Consider the following 25,440-nt stretch of genomic DNA (forward strand, 5'->3'; position numbering starts at 1 on the left):
GTGAAACTATTTTATGCCAGAACATAAAACATTATTCATTTTACTCTACTGAAATTTCAAGACTGTTACTCATTATTGGTTATAATACTGTCAGTACTCAGCAATCAGAAATTGTTCCTTTCCATATTCATGCATTCATTTTGGCATTTAACCTATTCAGCAAGCTACAGGACACAACAAATCCCTAATGAGAAAATTATTTGGACAAGTATAAAGCATTGACATCATTTTTCAGACTATCTTTCGAACTGTAGGTTTTAAAAGTTTATAGAACCCTACATGTGATTTGAATTATCACACATTTCTTTTTATTTTCCTTTCTTTCTTTCATTATTTTATTTTACACGTGTGAATGATGATGGAAAATTTCTTTTCACCATTTTGGTTATCAGACATTTCATATGTTGAATTTTTCCCCTCCTTTTATTTCATACCGAGCTCTAGAATTTTAATACTTCAGTTTGTTTACATCCTCTAGAAATAATACTTCTTATATAAACTACATAGTCCTGAGTACAGGACTAGATATGAGGATTGTATTTTCTCAGACTGAATATTAGGATGCATGGGACAGACTGTGTGATCCAGACTGTCTGGAAAATCTGTGCTCTGTGGGTATGTGTCTCTTAAGGAGGCATACCTGTACTCTAACTCTGGGTGCCATTTATATGAAGGAGTTACTGTGCAAGGGGGCGAGGTGTGGAAAGGGGCGTCTGAGCTTGTCTATCTAGGGAAGAGGCTCAGCAGGAAATCTGTTCTAGAAATCATTCCCTTTGCTTCATGAATTAGAAAGCAAATTTCCCTATAGTGAAGTATGTCAAAGATATTCTGTACAAATAGAAGCAATATTCTGTATTTGGGTAAGTTTATTGCAATCACTTCAGGAAAGGGTGAGTTGAATCTGTGTAATTCGATTTAGAGGATAAAACTATTTATTCCTTGTATATACAGAAAGTGAGGGAGATTTCTGATAACTTCTATAATTTTCCTTTATTGATTTTGCAAATTGCAAAAATATAGCCTGCATTACTTCTCTGACTTACCAGTCGGTCTCTTGGGTTCCTACAGTTTGTAGAACTAGAAAAAATTTGTTTAGGAATTCCATTTTCCAGTACTCTATCCAATACAATAGCCAGTAGGCATATGTGGCTACTTAATTTTTAATTTTAATTACTATTAAATAAAATTTTAAATTTGATTTCTCGGTTGCACTAGCCACATTTCAAGTGCTCAGTACCACATGTGGCCGGTGGCTACAGTATTGGGCAGTACAGGTATAGAACATTGCTGTCATCACGGAAAGTTCTGTTGTACGGCACTGCTATCTGCAAGAGTGAGGCTACACCTAAGCAGCACCTTTTGAGAGGTCAACCAGGAAGCTTTAATTAGCTGCCTTTTGTCAGTCTTCCCCCTTCTATCAATTCATCAAGAGCTACCTTAAAGATTTATCGAGGACCTTTGTGCCCTAATGAAAACCAGCACTTACGCAGAGTCCTCTAATTACAGGAGAGAACAGTAAATTAGCAGAGAGGTTGCAGGCTCCAGCTCCTCAGAGCAGTAAATCTGGTATCCAAAAGGCACCTTTGATTCTAAACCTGAAAACGGTTATTCTGGTATGAACAGTTACATAAATAATAATTGACGTGAGTTTGACCTTATATTTTATAAAGCAGTTCTATTAGTTGCTGATTCTGAAATACAGAGTTTATTACTCCCAAAGTTAGACAGTGTAGCTTTTGAAAGTTATTATATACATTAAAAGACCATCTTTATGAAATACTTTTACACAGACCGAAAAGGATTCCTAAGATATCTGTTCCATGCAATTGCTCTGAAATATAGCCATATCTACTACACTAACAAGTCTCATTTTTAATCTTCTTCAGAGAAGATAGCACAGCCTCCTTTAATCATATGCCCTGACTTAATTTTGAAACTCTAGCTTTTCGACTTTTGTTTAGATTATGCTTAAGTATCAAATACACATAGGCTATGCTGACTAAACTGAATGATAACTTTGGTTGTGACTATATGGAGAGAGATGGGAAGTTCTGATTTAATTAATGATCTTACCTCATTATCATCTAGGACCTAATTCTTACATGTAGTCAACCTAAATCCTTTAACATTTCTGCCTCGAAATGATTTTCTAGCCTTTTGGTCAGCCTCAACCACCCCAAATTCTCCACCCTTTTTACGGTTTTGAGTTGTGTTCTGAATCTTAGTAAGATGATCCTCTCTCAAATTCTTAAGTCACACTTGAATTTGTATGTCCCTGTGATGTGTTTTGCCCCCTCAGTATATCACAAAATGATTGTGTGACCTTGCCACTTGGGTGCAAAGCCAGTTTTCTATATCTCATACTTGTGTGTTTTGTATTTAGACTTTTAAAAATATACCTCCCTGCCCTTGGGCCTATCAGATTTCATGGTACTTGTTTCTGAGCTCAGTTAGGGGGCACCAGGAAGGGGGTATTGGCTTTTGACTCTGTCTTCAAGTCAGTAATTCATCTGTGTTCAACTCTCCTGTTCCTTACTTAATAACTTTGTTGCTTCCCTAAGTGCATGAACAGTAGCTTAACTTAGCAGAAGTCTGAGCTGACCATTTTCTTTGTTTGTTTTCCACTTCCTTAAATGAGACACAGAATCATCTAGTGGGGAGTGTTCCATTTTGATGTTTGACGTATTAGCTACAATTATGATTGAGCTTAATTACTTGTAGTTCGCTTTTTCTTTGAATTTAAAATCTGCCTTCTCCTTTCTAGGTTAATTTGCTTAGTAGAAAATTGTATCATTGGGCTTCCCTGGTGGCGCAGTGGTTGAGAGTCTGCCTGCCGATGAAGGGGACACGGGTTCGTGCCCCAGTCCGGGAAGATCCCACATGCCGCGGAGCGGCTGCGCCTCGTGAGCCATGGCCGGTGAGCCTGCGCGTCCAGAGCCTGTGCTCTGCAACGGGAGAGGCCACAACAGTGAGAAGCCCGCGTACCGCAAAAAAAAAAAAAAAAAAAAAAAAAAAAAAATTGCATCATTAATATTAGTAATAAGATTGTGAATTACTGTCTTTTTTTTAATATATTTTTTTATTTATTTGTTTTTATCTTTGGCTGTGTTGGTTCTTCGGTGCTGCACATGGGCTTTCTCTAGTTGAGGCAAGCAGGGGCTACTCTTCGTTGCGATGCGCAGGCTTCTCATTGTCATGGCTTCTCTTGTTGCAGAGCACGGGCTCTAGAGTGCAGGCTCAGTAGTTGTGGCACACGGGCTTAGCTGCCCCGTGGCAAGTGGGATCTTTCCAGGCCAGGGGACCAAACCTGTGTCCCCTCCATTGGCAGGCGGATTCTTAACCACTGTGCCACGAGGGAAGCCCGTGAATGGTCTTCTTAACTCAAAATTGTTATGTTTTACTCTCAAAACTTACTGAAGTATAAGTAAGATATACTGAAGTATATCTTCTAAACTAAAGTAGATAGAAAACTTCTTTATGAAGGATTTAATAAACTGGAAAGTTTGAAGAACTACTTGTATAAGATCTGGTTTTATGTTGTTGTATCCACAGGCTCTTCAATAGCAACAGTGTAGTAGAGGGGTTGGCAAACTACAATCTGGGGACCAAGCACTCACATAAGAGCTTTACGATTTCACAAATTAATACATCTATATTTCTATTTATATATATAAAGTTTTATTGGAATACAGTGATGGAAATTCATGTACATATAGTCTATAGCTGCTTTCACGCTAAATGGCGGAGTTGAATAGTTACAACAGAGACTATATGCCCTGCAAGCCTAAAATATTCACTGTCTGGCCTTTTACAGGAAAATATTTTTGACCCCTAGTATAGTAAAAACCCTTGAACTGGGGAGAGTAGTCAGAAGACCTCCATTCTGTCTACTCTCGATTCTGTCTCTAAGTTGGCAGCAACCTTAATAGGTTACTAAGCCTCTCTAGACCTCAGTTTCTTCATCTGCAAAATGAGTCTCCTAGAATGAATCATCTTGAAGGTTGACTCTCCAACTCCAATAAAATTCTATAAATCCATAAACTGTTCTGGAACCATTTTGCTGTTTTACATAATAGCTTTGCATTGAATTTTTGAACCACATGCAGTCACTGAGTTTAGAGAGCTAAATAAACAAAACTGCTAACCATAAGACAGATAAATTAGGAACTTGCTACTATTGTTTCAAAAGAATTTACCTCTCAGGGCTCTTTTAAATAGTGCTTTCCCAGTATAAGTATTTCTAGATCTTTGACTATAGTGGTAACTAGAACAGGCCTTGAAGCATAAAACTAACATATTAAGAAACTCAGCTGAACTTCATTTGGAAATAAAAATAAAGCATCTCTAAAATTTTAGTTTCAGTGTATGGGAAACATGTACTTTGATCTATAAAAATTCCATTTTCACCCAGCTTTTAGGGAACATGTGTAATATGTAAAGTGAAATAAGCTTCTACTACAGAAAGAAGAACTCAACATTCAGTACTATTTTTTTCATCATGGTAGCTGACCATAAAATTCTGCATAAGAACCTCTCATGCATTAACCCTGGACTATTGGAAATCTAAAAAAGTTGCCTGGAATGGTATCATCAAGATCACTTCTCTACTTTTTGCTCTTCCCTTTCTGTTTATATTTGCTCTTTTTCAGTTTATATTTGTAGAAAGAAACCCTAACATAACCACCCCCCAAAAAAATGAACCTTGTAGAAATGTGTTTCCATTAATAATGTTATTAGAATTATTAGTAATTATTAACTTTATTATTATTGTGATTATTAATGATATTTAATAAATACCTATATACACAAAAGTTTGATCTTTCTTTTCAGAAAAATCCAAGAGTTCAATATTTAAAATTTAGACTTAAGCTGCTTTACACTTAGACTACTAGGGTGATATGATACTTAGACTACCTAAGTGAGCAATTCTCCCTAAAGCAGCAAAGGCTCTACTCAGGTTCTAGCTACATATTAGTAGGGTTAGTAATAATTTGCACTTACAAAATGCTTTATGATTTGCAAAGCACTTTCATAAACATTACGACTTTTGACAATCACATAAGGTAAGCTATGTCAGTTTTAATATCCTCAGTTTACAAATGAGAAAACCTCAAGAGGTTAAATGATTAAATCAAGTAAGGTCATGCAGATGGAAAGTGGCAGAGCCCAGGAACACACCTGGATATTCTGACCTACACCTAACACTCACGTGATTCAACACATACAAAATAACTTTTATTGTTCTTATTGTTACTGAAACAATAATTCCCAACATTTTTCTACCCAATAGTCTTAAGGGATATCATGGACTCAATATGACAGTGGTTCTCAACTAGGAATCAAGGGAGGCTATGCATGAAGTTTAGAAGAGTCAACATGTAGTTGATTCTGCTGGGTGGCCTGAGTGAGAATACTGTACAAGAGTAACACATAGTCATTATTAATATCAAAAAGAAAGGAAAAAAAGATTTAAAAAAAGAAAAATGACTCACATTCCTACTACCCAGGGGTAATTAATACTATTAACATTTTGGTATATATTCGGTCTTTTATATCTTTATTAACTTTTTTTTCAAAAATAAGATCACACTACTACAGATTTTTTAAAACCTTTTTTTGTGTAATTCATCACAAACACCTTATCATTTCAGTAAACACTCTTCTGCAGCATCATTTTATAGTGACTGCAGAATATTTCATTGTCTAGTATATGTTTAAGTTCAAGATGTAAATGGTTTCATATACTTTTACAATCCTCAACAGTGTTAGTCTGGTATGTGCGTGTGTGATTTATCTAAAGGAATCCAAAATTATTTAAAACCACCTCTTTTCTAGCTATCATCTCCTATATATTTGACCTTCTGAATAATTCTTAAATAAATATTTGGTAATTAACTTTTTTGTATTTATGTATTTCTTTTTATCAATATTTTTTATTGAAGTATAGGTGATTTACAATGTGTTAATTTCTGCTGTACAGCAAAGTGATTCAGTTATACATATATACATTCTCTTTTTTTATATTCTTTTCCATTATGGTTTATCTTAGGATATTGAATATAGTTCCCTGTGCTATACAGTAGGACCTTGTTGTTTATTGTATTTCTTTTAATAATATCAATATATATTTTTCAGGACTTCCCTGGCGGTCCATTGGTTAGGACTCCACACTTTTCACTGCCAAGGGCCTGGGTTCAATACCTGGTCAGGGAACTAAGATCCCACAAGCCACGCAGCATGGCCAAAAACAAAAACAAAATTTTAAAATATATATATATTTTTTTTCATCTCTTTGCTTTAGGGTGCAGTACTAGCAGCTGTTTCAAGTCACAAATTCAACTCATTCTATGGGGATCCCCCTGAAGAGTTGCCAGACTTCTCCGAAGACCCTACCTCCTCAGGTAATTGAACCATTCATTCATTCACCAGCGTGAATCATTTAGTGTCTACATACTTTCTCTTCCATTATGAATAAACTTTTTCTGTGAATCTAGTCAGATCCTCCATGGGATTCTAAGGAAGTTTGTCAGCAGCCAAATTCCATCCACATGTGTCTGATTCCTTTTCATTTTAATACCGAAATTGCTTTCCCCTACTGCTCCAAACTGACATTTCACTTTTTTTAATCTCGGAAATACTTCTTCCCCTTTCTCCCCTCCAGACCCAACACTGTACTTCATCCAATCCAACATTTGTAGTCAGTCTTTTTGAATCTTTGTGATTACCTTCTACCTCAACAAAAATTTCCGATGTAAGATTTCCCCATGTCAACTGTAGCAGATCAGACTTTGGAACAGCACTGCTTTTAATTGAATCTTTCAATGTAAAGCTGTCTTGTGAATTATCTCTAGAAACAATTTACAGGTTCATCTCTTTTTATAAAGTCTATAGCAAGTCTACACAAGCATTCAAGGGAGAGGAGCATAGAAGAAGAATTGCCTATTTTGATGAAATGTATATAGATACTCCTGAAAAAACCCACTAATGTTCACAAAATTATTTTGTAAAATGCTTAGATTTCCATCTTACCAGTGAGGTATTCTCAAGGATTATTTACTAAAAATACATAGGACTCATTTATATGTATATGTAAATGCATGTATATGTGTTACAGTTTTTAATTTTTATTTGTGTATTTATTTACTTAACTCCTATATCATATGTCCTCTGGCCTCAACTTTTCTTTCTTTCATTAGAATTACTCGGTATTTGTCATGTGGTTGACTTTGCGCTAGTGATTTGATTTTTGTACTCTCGGACTGGCTCATTCAATATTCGTGCATCAGCATTGGAATCAAGGCCCAGGGCCCTTCCTAAAGCATGAGTTGTTTGTCCTTCACTGGTAGCCATATAGGAAGAATGGATCTGCTAAGCTTCTTACATGTTGGAACCATGAGCAATTTGTCAGTATTTATGCTTCTTCCTTCCTCTGTTATACACGTATGTGCACATACCTGCTCACATACGCATATACACACAGAGAGTTTCTTACCAATTGGTATGTGCTTATACCTTGTGCAAAATAACAGGATCAAATTTCCCATTCCAGCAGCTATATAGTTCCTTACTTTGACCTTTACCAGTTGGGATGTGAATCTTCCTCTTTTGAGTGAAGGTGATTTCCAAAAGCATTCATAAATGGGAATCTTCGAGAAGAGACTCTGAGGAGGACTTGCTCTTTTCCTCTTGTGCTGACTTGGTAATTATCCAGAGTCCTTCCCACAGGAAAGGCAAGGCATAGTTGTGTTATAGGTATATTCCCCACCACTCCCTATTGTTTCACATCTGTCTTTTTTTCTTCCAGTCCATTTTGTAGCTTTCTGTTGTTGTTAGCTCAGACCTCCTTCTTCCTTCCTCAAACTCAGATTACAGTTAACCCTTTCTAGGGGGAGTGAATCTAGTAACAGTTTTATGTTGTACTGTGGCTACATGATATAGTCACATACTTGGAATATATTTAGAGATTTTGGGTCAAGATCTCTAATACCATTTTCATCTTTAGAAATGGGAAGAGAGCAGGATGGGCCTTGCAACAGCTTCAAAGACCTAATCTTTAATGTTGCCCCTTAATATTTACCTCTGCTTAGCAAGACTTCAATGAGCTCTTAAGTATTCCTTTCTGTGAAGAGCTGGATTTTTCTTTTAGGAAAAGGAATTGTCTATAGTTATGCTTATTTTCTATTAAATACATTTTTATTGCCCAATTTTTTTCTGTTTTTTTTTAGTACAATCTCTAAACGATATGGTTGAAATAGTTTCTGATTACAGTATTTAATTTTTTTTTTACAGTATTTACTTTTTAAAAAAGGAAATTTCTCACACTGTCTTGTGGGTAGCCTGCAAGCCCTCAAATTAGTTGTTCACAATTTTGCATATATTGCTTCCCTTTCCTGTAGTCTCACCCTATGCCTTTTTTTTTTTTTAAGTTTCTGGAGCTTAACGATCTTGCAAGCAGTCTGTATCTTCATTCGATGTGCTAAATGTCTCTAAAATATTTTTGAGGGCACTGTCCAGCTGCTATCAATAAAAGATAAAATTGTTATGCAGTGTAAGTGTCTGATTACCTACCCTAAATGAAGAGGAAATTTTTATATAGTCAGATGTCAAAGACAAAGGAAATTTTTGAAGAAAATTTTAATGTTTTCCTAAATTTCACATGGCTATCAGGAATTATCATATGTTCCTAAAATTAACTTTTAATACTAGGCCATTTAAAGGAAGGCATTATCTATTATTGTCAGCATTATTTATCAAATATCTGTCTTTGCAAATTTCCTTTACTGCAACTAACAGCAATGGTTGTATGGTTAGTTGCAGAAAGCCTATGATGTTTTATCTAGACTCATATAAGGGCTTTATACTTACATAAGTTAACACATCAGTATTTTCATTTTTCAATGCATTTTTATTTTTAATATTTTCATTAATTTTAAGCCTAAATTCTTCTCTGTTTAATCCTAGCCCTTTAATTCTCCATCATTTATTTTAAGTTCCCAATGTTATCCTTTCCACTGCCTTTCTGTTCAAATTTGCATGGGTTTGTTTTACAGCACAAAACATAAAGCACTTTTCATCTTTAGCTGAATGTTCTTCCAGAAAGCCCATGTCAAAAAGAAAAAAGTGATCATAAAGCATGTGCTTGTAGGGCAGGGGTGAGGGGGTGGGGAAGGAGGAGTTAGAGAGAGAACAGTATAAGGTCGCCAACTGTCCTTTCTTGAGATGGACTGTTTTTCATCTTTAGATAATGCCTTTTCTATTCTTTCTGTGAAATGATAGTAAATGGTAGTTTGTTAAATTTTTTTTCTTAATGACCTTGCTTGACAAAATTAAAAGCTGGCAATCCTATTTTCCTCCCCGCAAATTCTATTCAAAATCATAATTTTAATTTTTAAAAAATAATTTAACAGCCTTTCATTAACAGTGGAAAAAATAATTTAAAATGAATCAGTTTGTCATCTAAAGAAGAGTTTAACATGTTTAGGTATGCTGTTTACATTGTAAAATAATGTTTATATAATATATTTTTTCCTATTTGATTATTGAAATTAGTCCATTATACATTCTCTAGAATTTGTTAGGTTTAATCTTAAGATAAACAGTGTATTGTTGCTTTGTTACTTAACAAAGTGGAAATATTCTGTTCTTGTCTTTCAAACCAAAGAAGTCAGAATCAGAACCCAGGGGATGTTCTCATGGAACACAAGGGCTCACTTTGGGCTCAGCTAAGAGACCATGCTTCTTGTGGCTCATCTACTGGGCCCAACTGTGGCTTGATAACCCGCTTGCTCTAAAATCATACTGTTTGTTGTTTGTCCATATGCTGCCTTCCTCCTAGGACTTCTAGCAGCAGAAAGTAGGTATCCCTTTGCTTTCCTCTAAGGTTTATCTTTTATGCAAAAGTGTTTGGCTTTGCATGGTTCATAATCAGCTTGACTTTTTCCTTGGCTGTTTCTGCTTAGATGTTTATTTATGAATTTTAACACTGCTTGACCATACAATGAAAACTTGGATATATTGATTTCCTGAAGCATTGTTATACAAATAATACTAACTTCTTACTTCTTTCATAAGAGGAAAAAGAGGCAGTGTTAAAATTTTAAGTGCACTTAATATTATTTCACATCTGAATTTCAAGCACAAATACATTAATTCCAGGGAAAGGCTAACAATTTATTTTATAGTTTGCTTTCAAGAAAACTTTCAGGGTAAGTGAACGTTCCTTTAATCTATAAGCAGTTTTTTTTTTACTCTGTTACTGACTCTATTTTTAGCTTATTGACATGGAGCTGTGAAATAAACTCCTGGATTCATGTCTCTTAACTTCTACCATCAGAAAGAACATTTATAAAGAATAATGTAATAGCTAGATTTTCATTACAAAGGGATATAATTTGAGTATGTGAGAATAGTAAAGTAAAAAGTATGTAAGAAATTACATACACACAAATGAGTATTAGTAAAACTAAGGCAATCTAAATGAGATGGGTGGATTGTATCAATGTCAGTATTCTGGTTGTGATATTACACTATGTTTTGTAAAAAGTTACCAGTGAGGAAAATAATACAGGGATCTCTGTATTATTTCTTACAACTGCATATAAATCTCCAATTATCTCAATAATAATTTCAGTTAAAATAATAGAATAAATCTTTACCTCAACATTGTGCTTACTGGGGGGAAAGTATATAAGAGACAAAGATAAATAGAAAATCTGGGTGCTACTAATTAAATTCATTGCCACACTTTCTTGCATTAATTACTTATAGCTCAAATTGCAGCCAATTTAATATAAAAATCTCACAGTATGTTACTTATCTGTTGCTCTCTAATGAATAAGCTCAAAACAGCATTTATCATCTAGCAGTTTCTATTGGTCAGGAATCTGAGCATGGCTTAGCTGAGTACCTCTGGCTCAAGATCTCTCATGACATTGCAGTCAAGATGTCATCCAGAGCTGTGATCTCATTTGAAGGCCCAACTGTAGGGGGAATCCTCTTCCATGCTCACTCACATGGGGGTTGACAGACTTCAGTTCCTCACGGACTGTTGGGCCTCTCCATAGGGCTGCTCACAGCCTAGAAGCTTGCTTACCCTGGCACAGATGATCAAAGAGAGAGGGCAAAAGTAAGAGAGAGCACCCAAGACAGAAGCCACAGTCCTTATAACCTGATCTCAGAAGTGACATCCTATCACTTCTGCCCTCTTGTGCTTGTTACAAGTGAGTTAATAAGTCCAGCCTACACTCCAGGGAAAGAATTGATTATATAAGGGTGTGAATACCAGGAGTCAGGGATCTTGGGGGCCATCTCAGAGGCTGCCCACTATGTACAAGTTAATAACCATTGGAATGTAAGACACTTCCCATTTGTAACTGTTTTTGTTTCTCCAGATTTAGTACCCCTCTCCTTTTTTTTTTTTTTTTTTTTCAATCAGCAGACCTATTGTGTCATTTGGGAATGAAAACATCTTGGAGGTATCAAGTAGTGCTTTTCCTTAGTTGTAAGGCCTTATTATGAATGGGCCCTTAACAACCAGCAGAATGTTATTTAAAGTACTTTGACAAATTTGTGCCCGGTGATGTTGCTATTTGGAAATACAGATTGTTTTAACAAGTAAAATGGCATTAGAATTATGGTATCTGTACTCTGACAGAATACATTTGCAGAGTTTTTAGTTCTTTTAACTAATAAATTTTAAGGCATCTGCACTAGAATCTATACATAAAGAATCTAAAGCATTTATCACCATGTGTAAGTTTTCATAACTTGAATTGGATATAGCACAGATGCTTAAGTCCAAAATACAATTTTCATTACAGGATTCACTATTACTTATAACTTGACTGATAACCAGGATTTGCTTTGTACAGTGGGAATAAAACCTGTTGTCCAGGGGTAGGGGTGGGGGGAGAGATTGACTGCAAAGGGACAAAAAGGAACTTTTGTGGAGTGATGAAAATGTACACCTAAATTGATGAATTTTAACTTAATTCTACCTTAGTAAGCAGATTTTTTTTAATGCTACTGTGCTTGCAAGGAAGGGCTTTAATTGAGTGAGTGATATGAATGTATGTGTACTGATTCAGTGTTATATAAATAGGACTGCTAATGTAATAGGAAATAGAGGTTATTGATAACTCTTCAGGAGAAACTAGACTAGACTGAGATGCTGAATTTGCTCAGTGATATTAAGTTTTATAGCTATACATATAATTTTTAAAATATACACATACAAATCTTTGTTGCTGAAATAACTGCATACATGGGTATATATGCGGTTTATCAGATGTATGCAGTGTATACATTTATCAAAACTCATTGAATGGTACACTTAAGATTTGTGTATTTCACTCTATGTAAATTTTACCTGAGAGAGAGAAGTATTAAAATCTATGCTGATGTACTTAGAGGTGAAGTGTACTGATGTTGACCATCTGCCACTTATTTTGAGATGAATGAAAAATAAGATGAATTGATGTGTGGATAGATATGTGATAAAGCAAATATCGCAAACTGTTAATTGTAGAATCTAGGTGGTGAGTACAGTTCTTTCAACTTTCCATATGTTTGAAACTTTTTATAGTAGAGCTAGGGGGAAATAGTTTTAAGAAAGACTCAACCTACTTTGACACTGAGAACGTTTTTAACATTCAACTATTTATTTTTCTGTCCTCCTTTCAGGTTATTTTTACTCAGTCAACTTTTTTATGAGACTTTTCCACTCTTGTAATGAAACTGTTCTAGACTCAAAGTTTTATTGACCTTTAAAGCATATTTCTCTAAAGAAATAGACTCAGAAAACATTTTTAAAACAGGTGATGTATTTATGCTTCTTTTGATTATTACTTCATAACAGTAGTAGAAAACTTTTTAGAAAGTATCAGTGAGATTCTTGGAAAAAGTAGAAATGTTCAAAGTTAAAATGTATAATTATCAACCTAATTTTTAGATACAAACTTGATTACCAAATGAATTATGCAAAAGTTAAAGCAAAATACTATTCTGAAGACAGGGCTTGATTACTTTCTAATAAATTTATCATTGTGAAAGTTCGGACCAAAGCGTAAGAAAATAAACCTTATATGGTAAACAAAATTCAGGTCAAAAAGAAAATAGAAATTGGATATCATCTCATTACCAAATGCAGATTATTCAGGTGTGTTGCTGAGGGTAAAACATGGTTTCAGGAGGGACCAGTCTGTCTGTAGTGGAAGGACTAGGTGTTAGAGACCTGGGTTCTAAGACTCACTCTCGTACTCACTGATGTGGCTCCACAGTCATTTAACCCCAATGAGCGTCCGATTTTTCAAATATAAATACACTTGTCTACAGGACAGGGTTATTATGGAATCACATAAGATAATAAGTGTGAAAAGCACTTTGGAAATTATAAACTGTTACACAAATAGAAGTATTAAAATAATTTTCATTGTGACTTTGAGGAAACTGCTATAAAATAAACTTTTCAGTGGTTACATATTTCTCATTATAATATTTTATTTGCAATTCTTTAGAATTTGCTCAGAAAACAATCATTTTAATCGAACCTATTTTATTGTGTCTCTTTGTACAAAGCACACTGCAAAATGCAGCCTGGAATACAAAAGTGAATAGAATACCTACAGTCCTGCCATTAGATAAATTGCCCTCTGAGGTGAACTTATGTACTATTGTTTGTTTGTTTCTTAAGATAGTTACAAGTTTATTCAGCGGTTTTATAGAGAAAAACATCCTTTTCAGTTTTTGAGGAAAGTCAATAGCTCTTTCAGATATGACAGTATTGATCAGCAAAATAAATACTAGTAACAGCTTAAGAGCTTGTGTGTGTTGTGTTGTGTTGTGTTGTATTAATTATTACTACTGCCTCTGTGTTTAAAACAATAGCAATGGAAAAGCCCCAGAAATGTCTTTGTGTACATTTATATTTTATAATGAACTGAAAAATTATGAGATTTTTACATGGGCTGGGTGTTGAACTGCGGATATCAATCGTACGCATCTGTGAGATATATGGTTCTGCTGGTCATACTCAAAGAAATAACGAAACTTAGAAGAGGTGTCAGTAGGAAGTGTTAAAATGATCAAGGGTAAAGAAAGATTTTGAGGTTAGACCAAATATATATGTTTATTCAATATGAAAAGACAAAGGAGAAATTGAATAAAAACTATAATTTTCCTAGCTAATTCCAGAAACTTTAAATTAGGGGCACTTTTCAGAGCTTGAAATAGGCAACTTGAGTACACCTGTGCAAATGCTTCCTTTCACGATTGAAAACCTACAAAGTTAATCACATTTGGGTACAAGATAAGACTATAAATCAGTTCAAAAAAGGTGACAGATCCAAGGAAATTAAATAGACCTGTTGACCTGGTGGGTCTTGCCTACTAGAGACACAGGCAATAGATGCCTTCGTGCTTTCCAGCAAAGCATCCACTGGGTCTGCCAGAGCACATTGGAAACCTAGGTGGAGGTGTTGAGTTCCTGCTCATCCACCTCTTCTCTGAGACTGTCCCAGCTCCTCCCTGGGCAGCCCTATTTCTGTACCACTTTATTTTTTATCTCTTCTCTATGGTTTGCTTCAGGGTATAGTATGCCTACTTCCCATACCAGCCTGAGAGCCCCTTCCTTGAGACCAGGGATCATACCTGTTTTCCCTGAACCCCCTGCCTCACACCTGGCAAAAAGCAGGAACATTTGGTAAAGGTTTTTTGGATATTGTCTGACCCAGTAGGGTTCAGGTTCTTTTCTAACCTCCATATCCATGCATAAACCACACGTCACTTCTTGTTGAAGGCTCCCCCTATGTTTCCTAGTACGGCCAGTTACTGTAGTTAAGTCAAGAAGAGCATACACTTTGGATCCAGACACACTGGGGTTGAGTCCTGGCTGTACCACTTCTAGCTGTGACCTTCCTTGACCTCTCTGAACCTCAGTTCCCTATCTGGAAAGGTCAGGTACTATATTTACCTTACTGTGTTGTCCTGGGGATGTGCCTGACACATAACAAACACTTACTAATTGGGAGCTGCTATTATTGTTTCTTTGGTACTTAATTAATTCAAGGCATAGTTTGTGGATGTAATAAAATGGATCAAATATACACCTGCCTTAAGGACCTCACAGCACAGAAACAAAGAGTGAGCAAACGCAAATGTAGGGTAGTGCTGGTAGGACAGGAATTGCACAGAGCTTTGGGAGTTCACAGACCAACAAATGATACGTCCCTGATCGGGTACAGCCAAAATTCCTTCCCAGTGGTTAGACTTTCCATCTTAGTATTCGCTAGATACAAGGTTGTTTTATTTTAATCTTATAGTATTAATAAACTACTACCTAGATTATATATCAGCATAAGCAGTGCTGGATAGAGACAATAAAAACTAGATAAGATTACTGAGTGAAAATGATCATTAGCTTTCTGTGCTATCTGTTGAATTTTTTTAATATACAAAAAAACACCATATTTCATTAGTACTTTTGTTGTTGCAGTTAATCCAGAAACTTAGAACTAGCTTTACTAACTTTATAAACCTGGCATCATTTAATTCTCCTGTTGATAATGTGCTGGGGTCAGGGGCTCAGTGGGATATTTGGGACTAATATCTTTACATCATCTCTTGCTTTCCAAGGCTTTCAATAAGGGACGAGAGAGCTGACTTTTAACTAATTTCCAGATTTTTTTTTTCCTATTCAGAACAAAGTAAAAGTCCTGAGAAGAGCAGGTAGAAGGAAGTGGATTAGGTTAATACATTTTCAGGAATAGCAGGGGAGATGAGGACTGGTTTCTGCCTTGTACCTTTTTTATTCTGCTTAGTATCCACTTAATATTTTCAATGAAAGAATACCAATAGCCTGGTATGTGTAATTATTCAAAATTTTAAAGTATCCACAGTCCCATCAACAGATGAATGATCAAATTGTGGTACATCCCCACAGTGTTCATTGCAGCTCTATTTACAATAGCCAGGACATGGAAGCAACCTAAGTGTCCATCAACAGATGAATGGATAAAGAAGATGTGGCACATATATACAATGGAATATTACTCAGCCATAAAAAGAAATGAAATTGAGTTACTTGTAGTGAGGTGGATGGACCTAGAGACTGTCATACAGAGTGAAGTAAGTCAGAGAAAAACAAATACTGTATGCTAACACATATATATGGAATCAGAAAAAAAAAAGGTTCTGAAGAACCTAGGGGCAGGACAGAAATAAAGACGCAAACGTAGAGAATGGACTTGAGGACACCGGGAGGGGGAAGGGTAAGCTGGGATGAAGTGAGAGAGTGGCATGTACATATATACACTATCGAATGTAAAATAGATAGCTAGTGGGAAGCAGCCACATAGCGCAGGGAGATCAGCTCGGTGCTTTGTGACCACCTAGAGGGGTGGGTTGGGGAGGGTGGGAGGGAGACGCAAGAGGGAGGGGATATGGGGATATATGTATACGTATAGCTGATTCACTTTGTTATACAGCAGAAACTAACACACCATTGTAAAGCAATTATACTCCAATAAAGATCTTAAAAAAATAAATAAAATAAAATACCCTTTTCCAAAGGGTGGGTGACTATGGGCGGGGGGGAAGTTGTGGTACCTCCCTGCCATGGAATACTACCCAAGAATACAAAGGATTAAACTATTGATACATGCAACAACCTGGATGAATCTCCAGAGAATTAATGCTGAGTCAAAAAAGCCAGTCCCCAAAGGTTACATACTGTATCGTTTCATTTATATAGCATCCTTGAAATGACAAATTTATAGAAATGGAGAACAGGTTAGTAGTTGCCAGGGGTTAGGAGGGGGAAGGGCAGGGGGGAAATTATTGCAGTTATAAAAGGGCAACATGAAGGATCCTTGTGGTGATGGAAATACTCTGTAGCTTGACTATATCAATGTCAATATCCTGGTTATGATATATGACAGTTTTACAAGATGTTACCATTGGGGGGAAGTGGGTGAGGGGTACATGAGCTCTTTCTGTACTATTTCTTAAAACTGCATGTTAATCTACAATTATCTCAAAATAAAAGTCAAATTTTTAAAAAATTAGCTACAGTAATTTCCATGTGGATAACCACTTGATGTGGTTAACCACTTAACCACTTAATGTGGTTAAGCCCCAGATTTTTAACATAATTAAATACTGCAAAAAGCAGTTGCTTATATAGCAGCTTTTTTTTTCCATTGTAGAAACCTTGGAACATATGGACAAAAACAGAATGAAGTATAAATAGGAAAATAAACATAACTACTATTACCTTTTTGGTATTTTTCATTCTGTTGGAGTATTTTTCTGAATTTGTAAATATATTTTTTCACTTATAATTGGGGATATATAGTTTATGAGGTTTTGCAGTCTGCTTTCTTGAATTTTCCATCATGCAGATTTCTCTGTCTTTAGAATTCTTCAAAAACAATTTTCATGTGGCTATATGTTCCCTTATATGGATGTTCTATAATTTATGTAATCATTCCCTAATTATTAGATATTTGTCCATTTTATATGATCGATATCCTTACACATAAAGCTTTTTCTACATTTCCTATTTTTTCCTTAATGTAGGTTTTTGTAAATGGAATTACTGAATCAAAGCGCATGAGCATTTTTAAGGCTCTTTGATTTAAATTACCAGATTGCTTTCTGGAAAAGTGGTACTAATTTACATGGTCACCAATAAGTGCATGTGAATGGATGAGGTCCAAGACCAAAAGTAGCTAGAAACAGCATAGAGTTCCAGAACAGAAAGATTCAAGATTTTTATCTTTATGTAAAGCAAAGTTTCTCTACTTCAGCACCACTGACATTTTGGGCTACATAATTCATTCTTGTTGGGGAGCCATCTTGGGCATTGGAGGATGTTTAATAGCATCCCAGGCCTCTACCCACTAGATGACAGTAGCACAACCTATCTCCTCACACCAACCACCACCACAGTTGTGACAACCAAAAGTGTCTCCAGACATTGCCAAATGTCCCCCTGAGGGGCAATATTGCTTCTGGTTGAAAACTATGAATCTAAGAGTTACATGTGCAGTGAGGCACTTATCGTTAGAATGTCTCTGACACTGTGTACACTAACGTTCTGAAGCGTAGCCTCTCAGGGTGCTTTTCTTTCTCTGAAGTGTGTATGTGCATGTTGTCTGCAAAGTAAAATTGGCTAATCACTTCTTTAAGGCTAAGTGACTTTGTTACTGCTCGGTGTGTAATTCTCCCTGCTGCTACCTCTCTGGATTCCTGGTTATTAGAGGAAATTTAAAGAAAGTGACCACACTGCCCTGCAAAAATGATTTCCCCTAGTACCTAATATGGTATTTGAAAGTGTCAGTCAGTATACCTACCCTTTGTCTTTGTCCTTTGAATAAAAAGGGCCCCAATAGACTAAGAACAACTTGGTTCCCTTGACTTTGTATGTAAAGGAAGGAGAAAGAGTGGAGTGGGATTTTTGCTAACTTAAGTTTGAGCCTTAAAAATCATAAGAAGCCTATTTTACACAGCAGGAGCTCCTAGTTGAAGGTTTGTCCCTCAGATCTACAGCCGACCTTACCTTCCATTCTTGCTGGAATGCACCTGTGTGAAATGGCCACCTATGTTACTTCTGTAATATTTCAAAACATCATGGGGTCATTGGAACCCACACTCTGTTTCTGATGTATTGATATAACGTTCTGCACCCAGATCTTCTAGTAGCTCAGTTATAGTTGATGAATTTCCTTAATTCAAGTAAGACAAGATTCAATTTACTTTGAAAAATGAGGAACACACAAACACGTCGTTAAGAACATAAACTCACTGCAAATATTCTATCCTTAAGTGATATGAAATGCATTTAAGTCTGTTTTTCAGTAAAGACCTGAACCTTTGAAGTTCTGTCTGTTAGCCCGCAGTTCTGAGGTGTGACATTTAGCTTATGAAGGTTAGTTTGACATTGACTTTCTCTACTGGCTGTTTCTGTTTGTTTCCCTTAGGAGCAGTCTCACAGGTGCTGGACAGCCTGGAAGAAATTCATGCACTTACAGACTGCAGTGAAAAGGACTTAGATTTCCTACACAGTGTTTTCCAGGATCAGCATCTTCACACACTACTAGATGTAAGTTTTTCTTTTTATTAATTTTTTTGGGTAAATTGAACATTTACCATACCGTTTTACTTTACATGAATATCCAAATGTCCATCATAACAGTCCTTTTTCAGTTGCCTTCAGTCTGTGAGAAATGTGGGAAGTCATCCATCATAGATTCATAACTGAAATATAGTATCTTATATATGGTACAAATGCAGTATAGCCTAACAAGTCACAGTGGAAAAAGTTATATATTTTATATATATGTGTTTCTATTAGAAGAATCCATTGATCTTAGCTGTGATTACCTTTTATTGCTTTTAAACATTGTTTTCAAACATTGCACCTCAAACATGAATATAGGAGAGAGAAAAGTAAGATATTGTGCAATGGACTGTATTCACATACACATTTCATACTTAACGTTGCTGGTTTTCATAAACTCAGTGTCTTCTCCTTAAAACGTAAGAATATACTCCATCATTAAATATGACAGGCTCCACTGACAGGTAAAAGGAAAAGTCAGAAGCTGACAGTTCACATCTGCCCTCATTTCAGTCACATTTTAAGTAAAATACCTTTCTTATAGAACTTGGTTAACTTCAGCAGTGAAAACTTTCTTAGTGTACATATTAGTCTACTAGTACATATAAGTCTTTTTACAAGAAAAATCTTCCCTTAATAAGAGAATTATTTTGCTTTGGGATGTCTAGAACTTTTTGGTGCTCACTCTGATTAATCAACCATGTGACATGGATTAAACTAAAGCAAAATTTCCCAGAATGTGTTCTACAGAGCATTGCTCTGGGAGATAGTGGTGGGTCTTGCCATTCGAGAGGGGGGAGTAGATCTTAAATTTATTGGTTAAATTATTTATTGACTATATAAGTTTGGAAAATGCTGCATTCTTTATTCCCTTTATACGGATTCACAATGGGTGTTAGTATATAGCAGCTCTAAGATGTCCTATAGCAAAGAAACCTTATTAACTCTAATAGCATTTCTCAAACTAATTTGGGCAGAGAACTTTTATTCACAATCCTGTCGAATTGGTAAGGACCAGTTTGGGAAAAGCTAAGCTAAGAGTGTCATAGTATGTTTCAACTTCACACTAAGTGCAGTCATAGGTATCTCACAGTTGCTTCTATCCGTAGATTTGGTCAAATCAAATTAATTATTATTTTTTGATTAGTTAGGCTTTTTAAATAGTATATGTATTAATTCAGGACTAACTGCTACAGCATGCAATCCTAAAATTTGAGTGGCTTACCGGAATAGAAGTTTATTTCTTGCTCACATCACAGTCCAATGCAGGTAGATGAGGAGGGGAGGAGCAGGAAGAGTCTCTTCCACAGAGGCATTCAGGGATCCAGGCTTCTTCCACTTTGTGATTCTGCCATCTCTCAAGGTTTTGGAATCTTCCACTGCATCCTTTGCATCCAGCCAGCAGATGAGAGAAAATGGAGGATTTTGCAGGGTCAAGGTTGGAAGTGGCCTGTATCACAGTTGTCCATATTCCATTGACAAGTACTAGTTACATGCTTACCTAGATGCAAGAGAACTGGGAAATAGTTTTTAAATGTACTAAATGAAATAAGCCAGATAGAGAAAGACAAATACTGCATGGTATCAATTATGTGTGTAATCTTAAAAAAAAGTCAAACTCATAGAAACAAAGTGGAATGATGGTTGCCCAGGCTGGGAGGTGGGGGAAATGGGGAGAAGTTGGTATTTATCTTATTTATAAGATAAATAAGGTCAGAGGATCTAATGTATAGCGTGGTGACTATAGTTAACACTGCATTTTATAATTGAAATTTGCTAAGAGAATAGAACTTAAGTATTCTCATCAAAAAAAAGATAAATACGTGAAGTGATGGATGTGTTAATTAACTTGATTGTGAGAATCCTTTCACAATGTATACATTTATCAAATCATCATGTTGTACACTTTAAATATATTACAATTGTACTTGTCAATTATACTTCAGTAAAGATAAAAAATGTGCTCAGGAAGATAAGGAAATGGGTTTTCTCTTTAGTGTAATTTATCCTAAGTAATTTGAGGACATTTCAGATTAAGTTTATTTCAAGTAACTTGTTACTTTCCTTGGACACGAAAAAGCCCTTGAAATTCGTTCTGGTTTGTGGATAGCTCCTAACATTCCATTTTCTCCTCCTTCGTTGTCATCATTGTTATTGTTAATGTGCTATTTGAATTAGAGTTTGACCTCTTTTCATTGGCTATTTAAATATCTATTCTTCTTTATCATTGTTTCATATGATGCAGAAAGGTTTTTTTTGTTTTTGTTTGGTTTTTTGGCCGTGCCACAACACGGCATGCGGGAGTTCCCCAACCAGGGTTCGAACCCGCGCCCTCTGCAGTGGAAGTGCGGCGTCTTAACCACTGGACTACCAGGGAAGTCCCAGATGCAGGAAGTTTTGACAATTGTGAATTTTCTGCAGAAGTCACAGCCTTTACTAGAACTAGTAAGTGGGATATTTGAAAGAAGCTGCAGCAGAGCATGGAGATTTGGTTTATTTCAGTGCAGTCAGTGGTTGTCACTGCTAAGATTTACTGGCCTTTAGATCAAGGACTTTTTGTCATTTAAAGGCTAAGAGTAGCCCAAATTAGTTTTCAAAGTTGGGTTTTTCTTACTTAATGTAACAAGGTATCTGAGCATACCAAGCTTGAGACTACAGGGGAAATGCAAGAACATTGCTAGTTTCTACAAGGAGGGGCAGATATTCAGACACAGACTGGACTTTGGAACTGAGCCAGGCTGCCAGACCTCACTGAAAATAATTATTTTGAATAACTGCTGCATTCTTGGGTAGACATTGTTACAACTTCAGAAGAGATTCATAGATTTTAGTGAGGAAAAACATGTTTAAAGTTCCTTTGGATTTTTATTAATTATATTTATATTCCTTTGTAATTTTTATTAATTACACTTAAAGAAGTGTCTGTAGTATCAGTATGTGCCCTGTCAATGCATCTCGATTTGAAAAGGAGTTGGTGGGCTGAAAATGAGTTGTGCCCAATAAAAAGACACCGTGTCTACAGAATTTTGCAGACAAGCACTACATGTGAAGCCCAGAACTCTCCTGAAATGACTGACTATGAGGCCGACCCTGGGTAGTGTTGGGATGCATTTGGTTCTGAAGATCCAAACTGAGCCATCCTTCAATGAAAGCTTAATTGTCATGAATGAAATAATGCCCTCATGATCTACAGCCCTTAAATATGTCTCATTAAGCTCTTGTTTCAGAGTTAACAGGCTACATTTCAATAATGTGATCAGTGAAGTGTTCAAATGGCTGCCATGTGGAGAAATCTAACTATTAAAAAATGTTTCAATACTTCAGTACTTATGGTATGCATAAAAAAAAGGATCATGGTATGACCAACACTTGAGGAGAAACTTTTCAAACTTTGGCCATTCATTCTTCTTTCTTCTAGTGTTCCACATCCCATGCTTGGATTTGGATTGTATTGTTTTGCAGAATCATTGTTATCCTTTTCAAGAATTCCAAGTAGTGACACCTAGTGGCCTAGTTTTGTGGACCATGGCTTGACTGTTACTTAATCCCACTGAGCCATTTCATGAAATATCTTTATTATATTTAAATAATTCCTATTAATTCAATAACACTAAAAATCTTTAAGTTTGCAGCCGTCATTTTTCAGCTGACAAAAAGAAACAAGATTAAGTTCCTGAGGAAGATAAAAGATTATGTAGTGGGCTTCCCTGGTGGCGCAGTGGTTGAGGGTCTGCCTGCCGGTGCGGGGGGCACGGGTTCGTGCCCCGGTCTGGGAGGATCCCACATGCCGCGGAGCGGCTGGGCCCGTGAGCCATGGCCACTGAGCCTGCGCGTCCGGAGCCTGTGCTCTGCAGCGGGAGAGGCCACGGCAGTGAGGGGCCCGCCTACCGCAAAAAAAAAAAAAAAAAAAAAGATTATGTAGTACTTTATTTTTTCTAGTCATGCCTTTAAAATAGTAAGAAGCTCAAAATTCAAAGAAACGTTATTAGAATTGGCTTGGAGGAAACAAAACATTTGTCATATTTAAAGAATTTACATTAAAACAAAAGAAATACTGTGGTTCCACTGAGGGAGGAAATGCTTTCTGATTTGAATTCTAGTAAAACGCATCTAGTATAATCTGTAGTTAGAAATAGTTCTAGAACGTCTAAATATTTGCTATTCAACCAGTTCTACCTGGCACACATATGCTGCTTCTCACTTTGTGGGGAGAAATAAAGAGGCTTGAGGAAGAAGTGTGCTTGGTCCAGCTTGTTCCAATATGTCTACTTTCAAAAATTAAAAGCAGTGGTACGGTGATGGTCTGTGTCTGAAATATATAGATCAATTTTAATAAAATACAATTTGGAGTGTGTTTACTGAAGCTGCCACAAACGGGTTGGCTTAAGATAAGAAATCATTCTCTTACACTTCTGGAGGCTCGAAGTCTTAAATCAGGTGTCAGCAGAGCCATGCTCCCTCCAAGTCTCCAGGGAAGAATCCTTCCTTGCCTCTTCCAGCTCTGGTAGTTGCCTGCAGTCCTTGGTGTTCTTTGGCTTCATTACTCCAGTTTCTGACTCCATCTTCACATGGCATTCTCCTCTGTATGTGTGTGATTCTATTCAGTATGTCTTCACATGGCCTTCTTATAAGGACATTAGTCATTGGATTTAGGACCCGCTCTAATCCAGTATGACCTCATCTTAATTAATTACATCTGCAAAGACCTGATTTCCAAATAAGGTCACATTCTGAGATTCCGGATCAACATGAATTTTGAGGGGACAATATTCAGCCCAGTACAGCATGGAAAACTAATTTTGCCCAGAATTGATTTTTCAAGTATTAGTGCAGATTACAAAAATCAAATCTAAAATAATGAAATGTTACTCTGTCGTTCATTAATTAGGCTTTCTTGGGAATTGGTGTTAAAGTGTAATTATGTCTTTTACTAATATTTTGAATTAGTTTTGGAACTTCCGTGTGATAACGTTGGATGGTGAGATGATAGAGGTGTTTTTGATGGGCTGAAAAATCAAGAGTTTTTTTCCAGATAAAAAGTATTTTGCAAATGTTATTTGGTGGTGATTCTCAGTCTTATTAAGTTTTTGTAGAAATTTTCCTATTACAGAATTAATGTTTATTTTGTAAGTCAACAATGTTACAAAACATTGTTAAATTACACGTGTTTCTCTCTGCCAAACTTTGACAGCTAAGTTTTAAACATTCACCCACCATCTGTCATACCTCTGAGCAGCTGTTAGCATTTGTTACAGACTGCTGTTTCCATGGTAGATGTGATGCCCCACTTAATTAAGATCATTTTTCTGAGAAGTCCTAAAAAATAATCGGTGATTAGATTAATAAAGCAAAAACTAACTGCAGTAGCAACTTAATTTAGCAGTTTTATATTAATTTATAAGCAATTTTATAATAGAATATTTTAAAATATTCCATTAGAAATAATTGATGTCCTTAATCCTCAATATTTTATATTATTGACATCTTTATTATGACTTTTCTGCTTTTTAGGGTGAATTAGAGAGTTTTTCTATCTGACCTGGAGTTAACACTGGAAAACTACAACTCTTGATTTACTATTTTGCTTTTTTTAAGATGATATTAAATTAGTAGTCATATTTGGGAATAGCTTATTTTTAGAACTCAGAAGCTTCCTAAAAGGGAAAAAAATGAAACTTCTGCAATAATTTGATGTTTTTGAGCAATTTGGGGTCTGAGAAGTAAGCTGATACAGTGTTAAGTTTGGATGTTTAAATAGGTTACCAGTCAGGAAATGCCAAAGCTAAGTTATCCATGAATTTGTAGTCTGGTCGATTTGCACTTATATGTCTGGAATAATAAGGCCTATTTGAGGACCTTCAGAGGCTGAGCTACTCGTACCTTCTCAGGGTCCCATGTAGTCTTTTTTTGTGTGAAGCTGGAAAAGATAGGAGTATTTTAATAGCCTTTTCCATTAATAGTGGGTATTCTTTTTTGTCACTACACCAAACCTTGTAGCATGGTAGTTTCTTAAAGGTTATTTCCAATGTGGATTCTGAAACCATATCAATAAGCCTTTTGTACTCTGGTACATTAACATCCAGTATCTTGAATGGTGTATAACATTGTATTTATGTTTTCCAAATATTTGACAATGAGCATATATTACTTTTATGGGGGATGGTGCTGATTACATTTTTAAATTTATATCCAGTACAGTTCACTCTCTGGTGTAGAGTTCTATGAGTGTTTACAAATGCATAAGAGTCATGTTACTGTTACCCCAATCAAGATACAAAACACATCTATCACAAACACCCTCTTTCCACAGTTCCCTTGTGCTG

The 25,440-nt window shown here is 35.9% G+C and overlaps 1 protein-coding gene across 12 annotated transcripts in view; it reads left to right on the forward strand.

Annotated features, from left to right (window-relative positions):
* CASK (calcium/calmodulin dependent serine protein kinase) overlaps positions 1-25,440 on the forward strand; it is a 387,591-nt gene that overhangs the window by 276,194 nt on the left and 85,957 nt on the right. For all 12 annotated transcript variants that reach the window (XM_060137166.1, XM_060137172.1, XM_060137168.1 and 9 more), the window contains exons 10-11: positions 6,302-6,401; positions 18,978-19,099. In XM_060137166.1, coding sequence (XP_059993149.1) covers positions 6,302-6,401; positions 18,978-19,099 — 222 coding nt within the window. The remainder of the gene's footprint in view (positions 1-6,301; positions 6,402-18,977; positions 19,100-25,440) is intronic.

The sequence above is a fragment of the Lagenorhynchus albirostris genome, chromosome X, assembly GCF_949774975.1.
Source record: "Lagenorhynchus albirostris chromosome X, mLagAlb1.1, whole genome shotgun sequence".
Taxonomy (NCBI): domain Eukaryota; kingdom Metazoa; phylum Chordata; class Mammalia; order Artiodactyla; family Delphinidae; genus Lagenorhynchus; species Lagenorhynchus albirostris.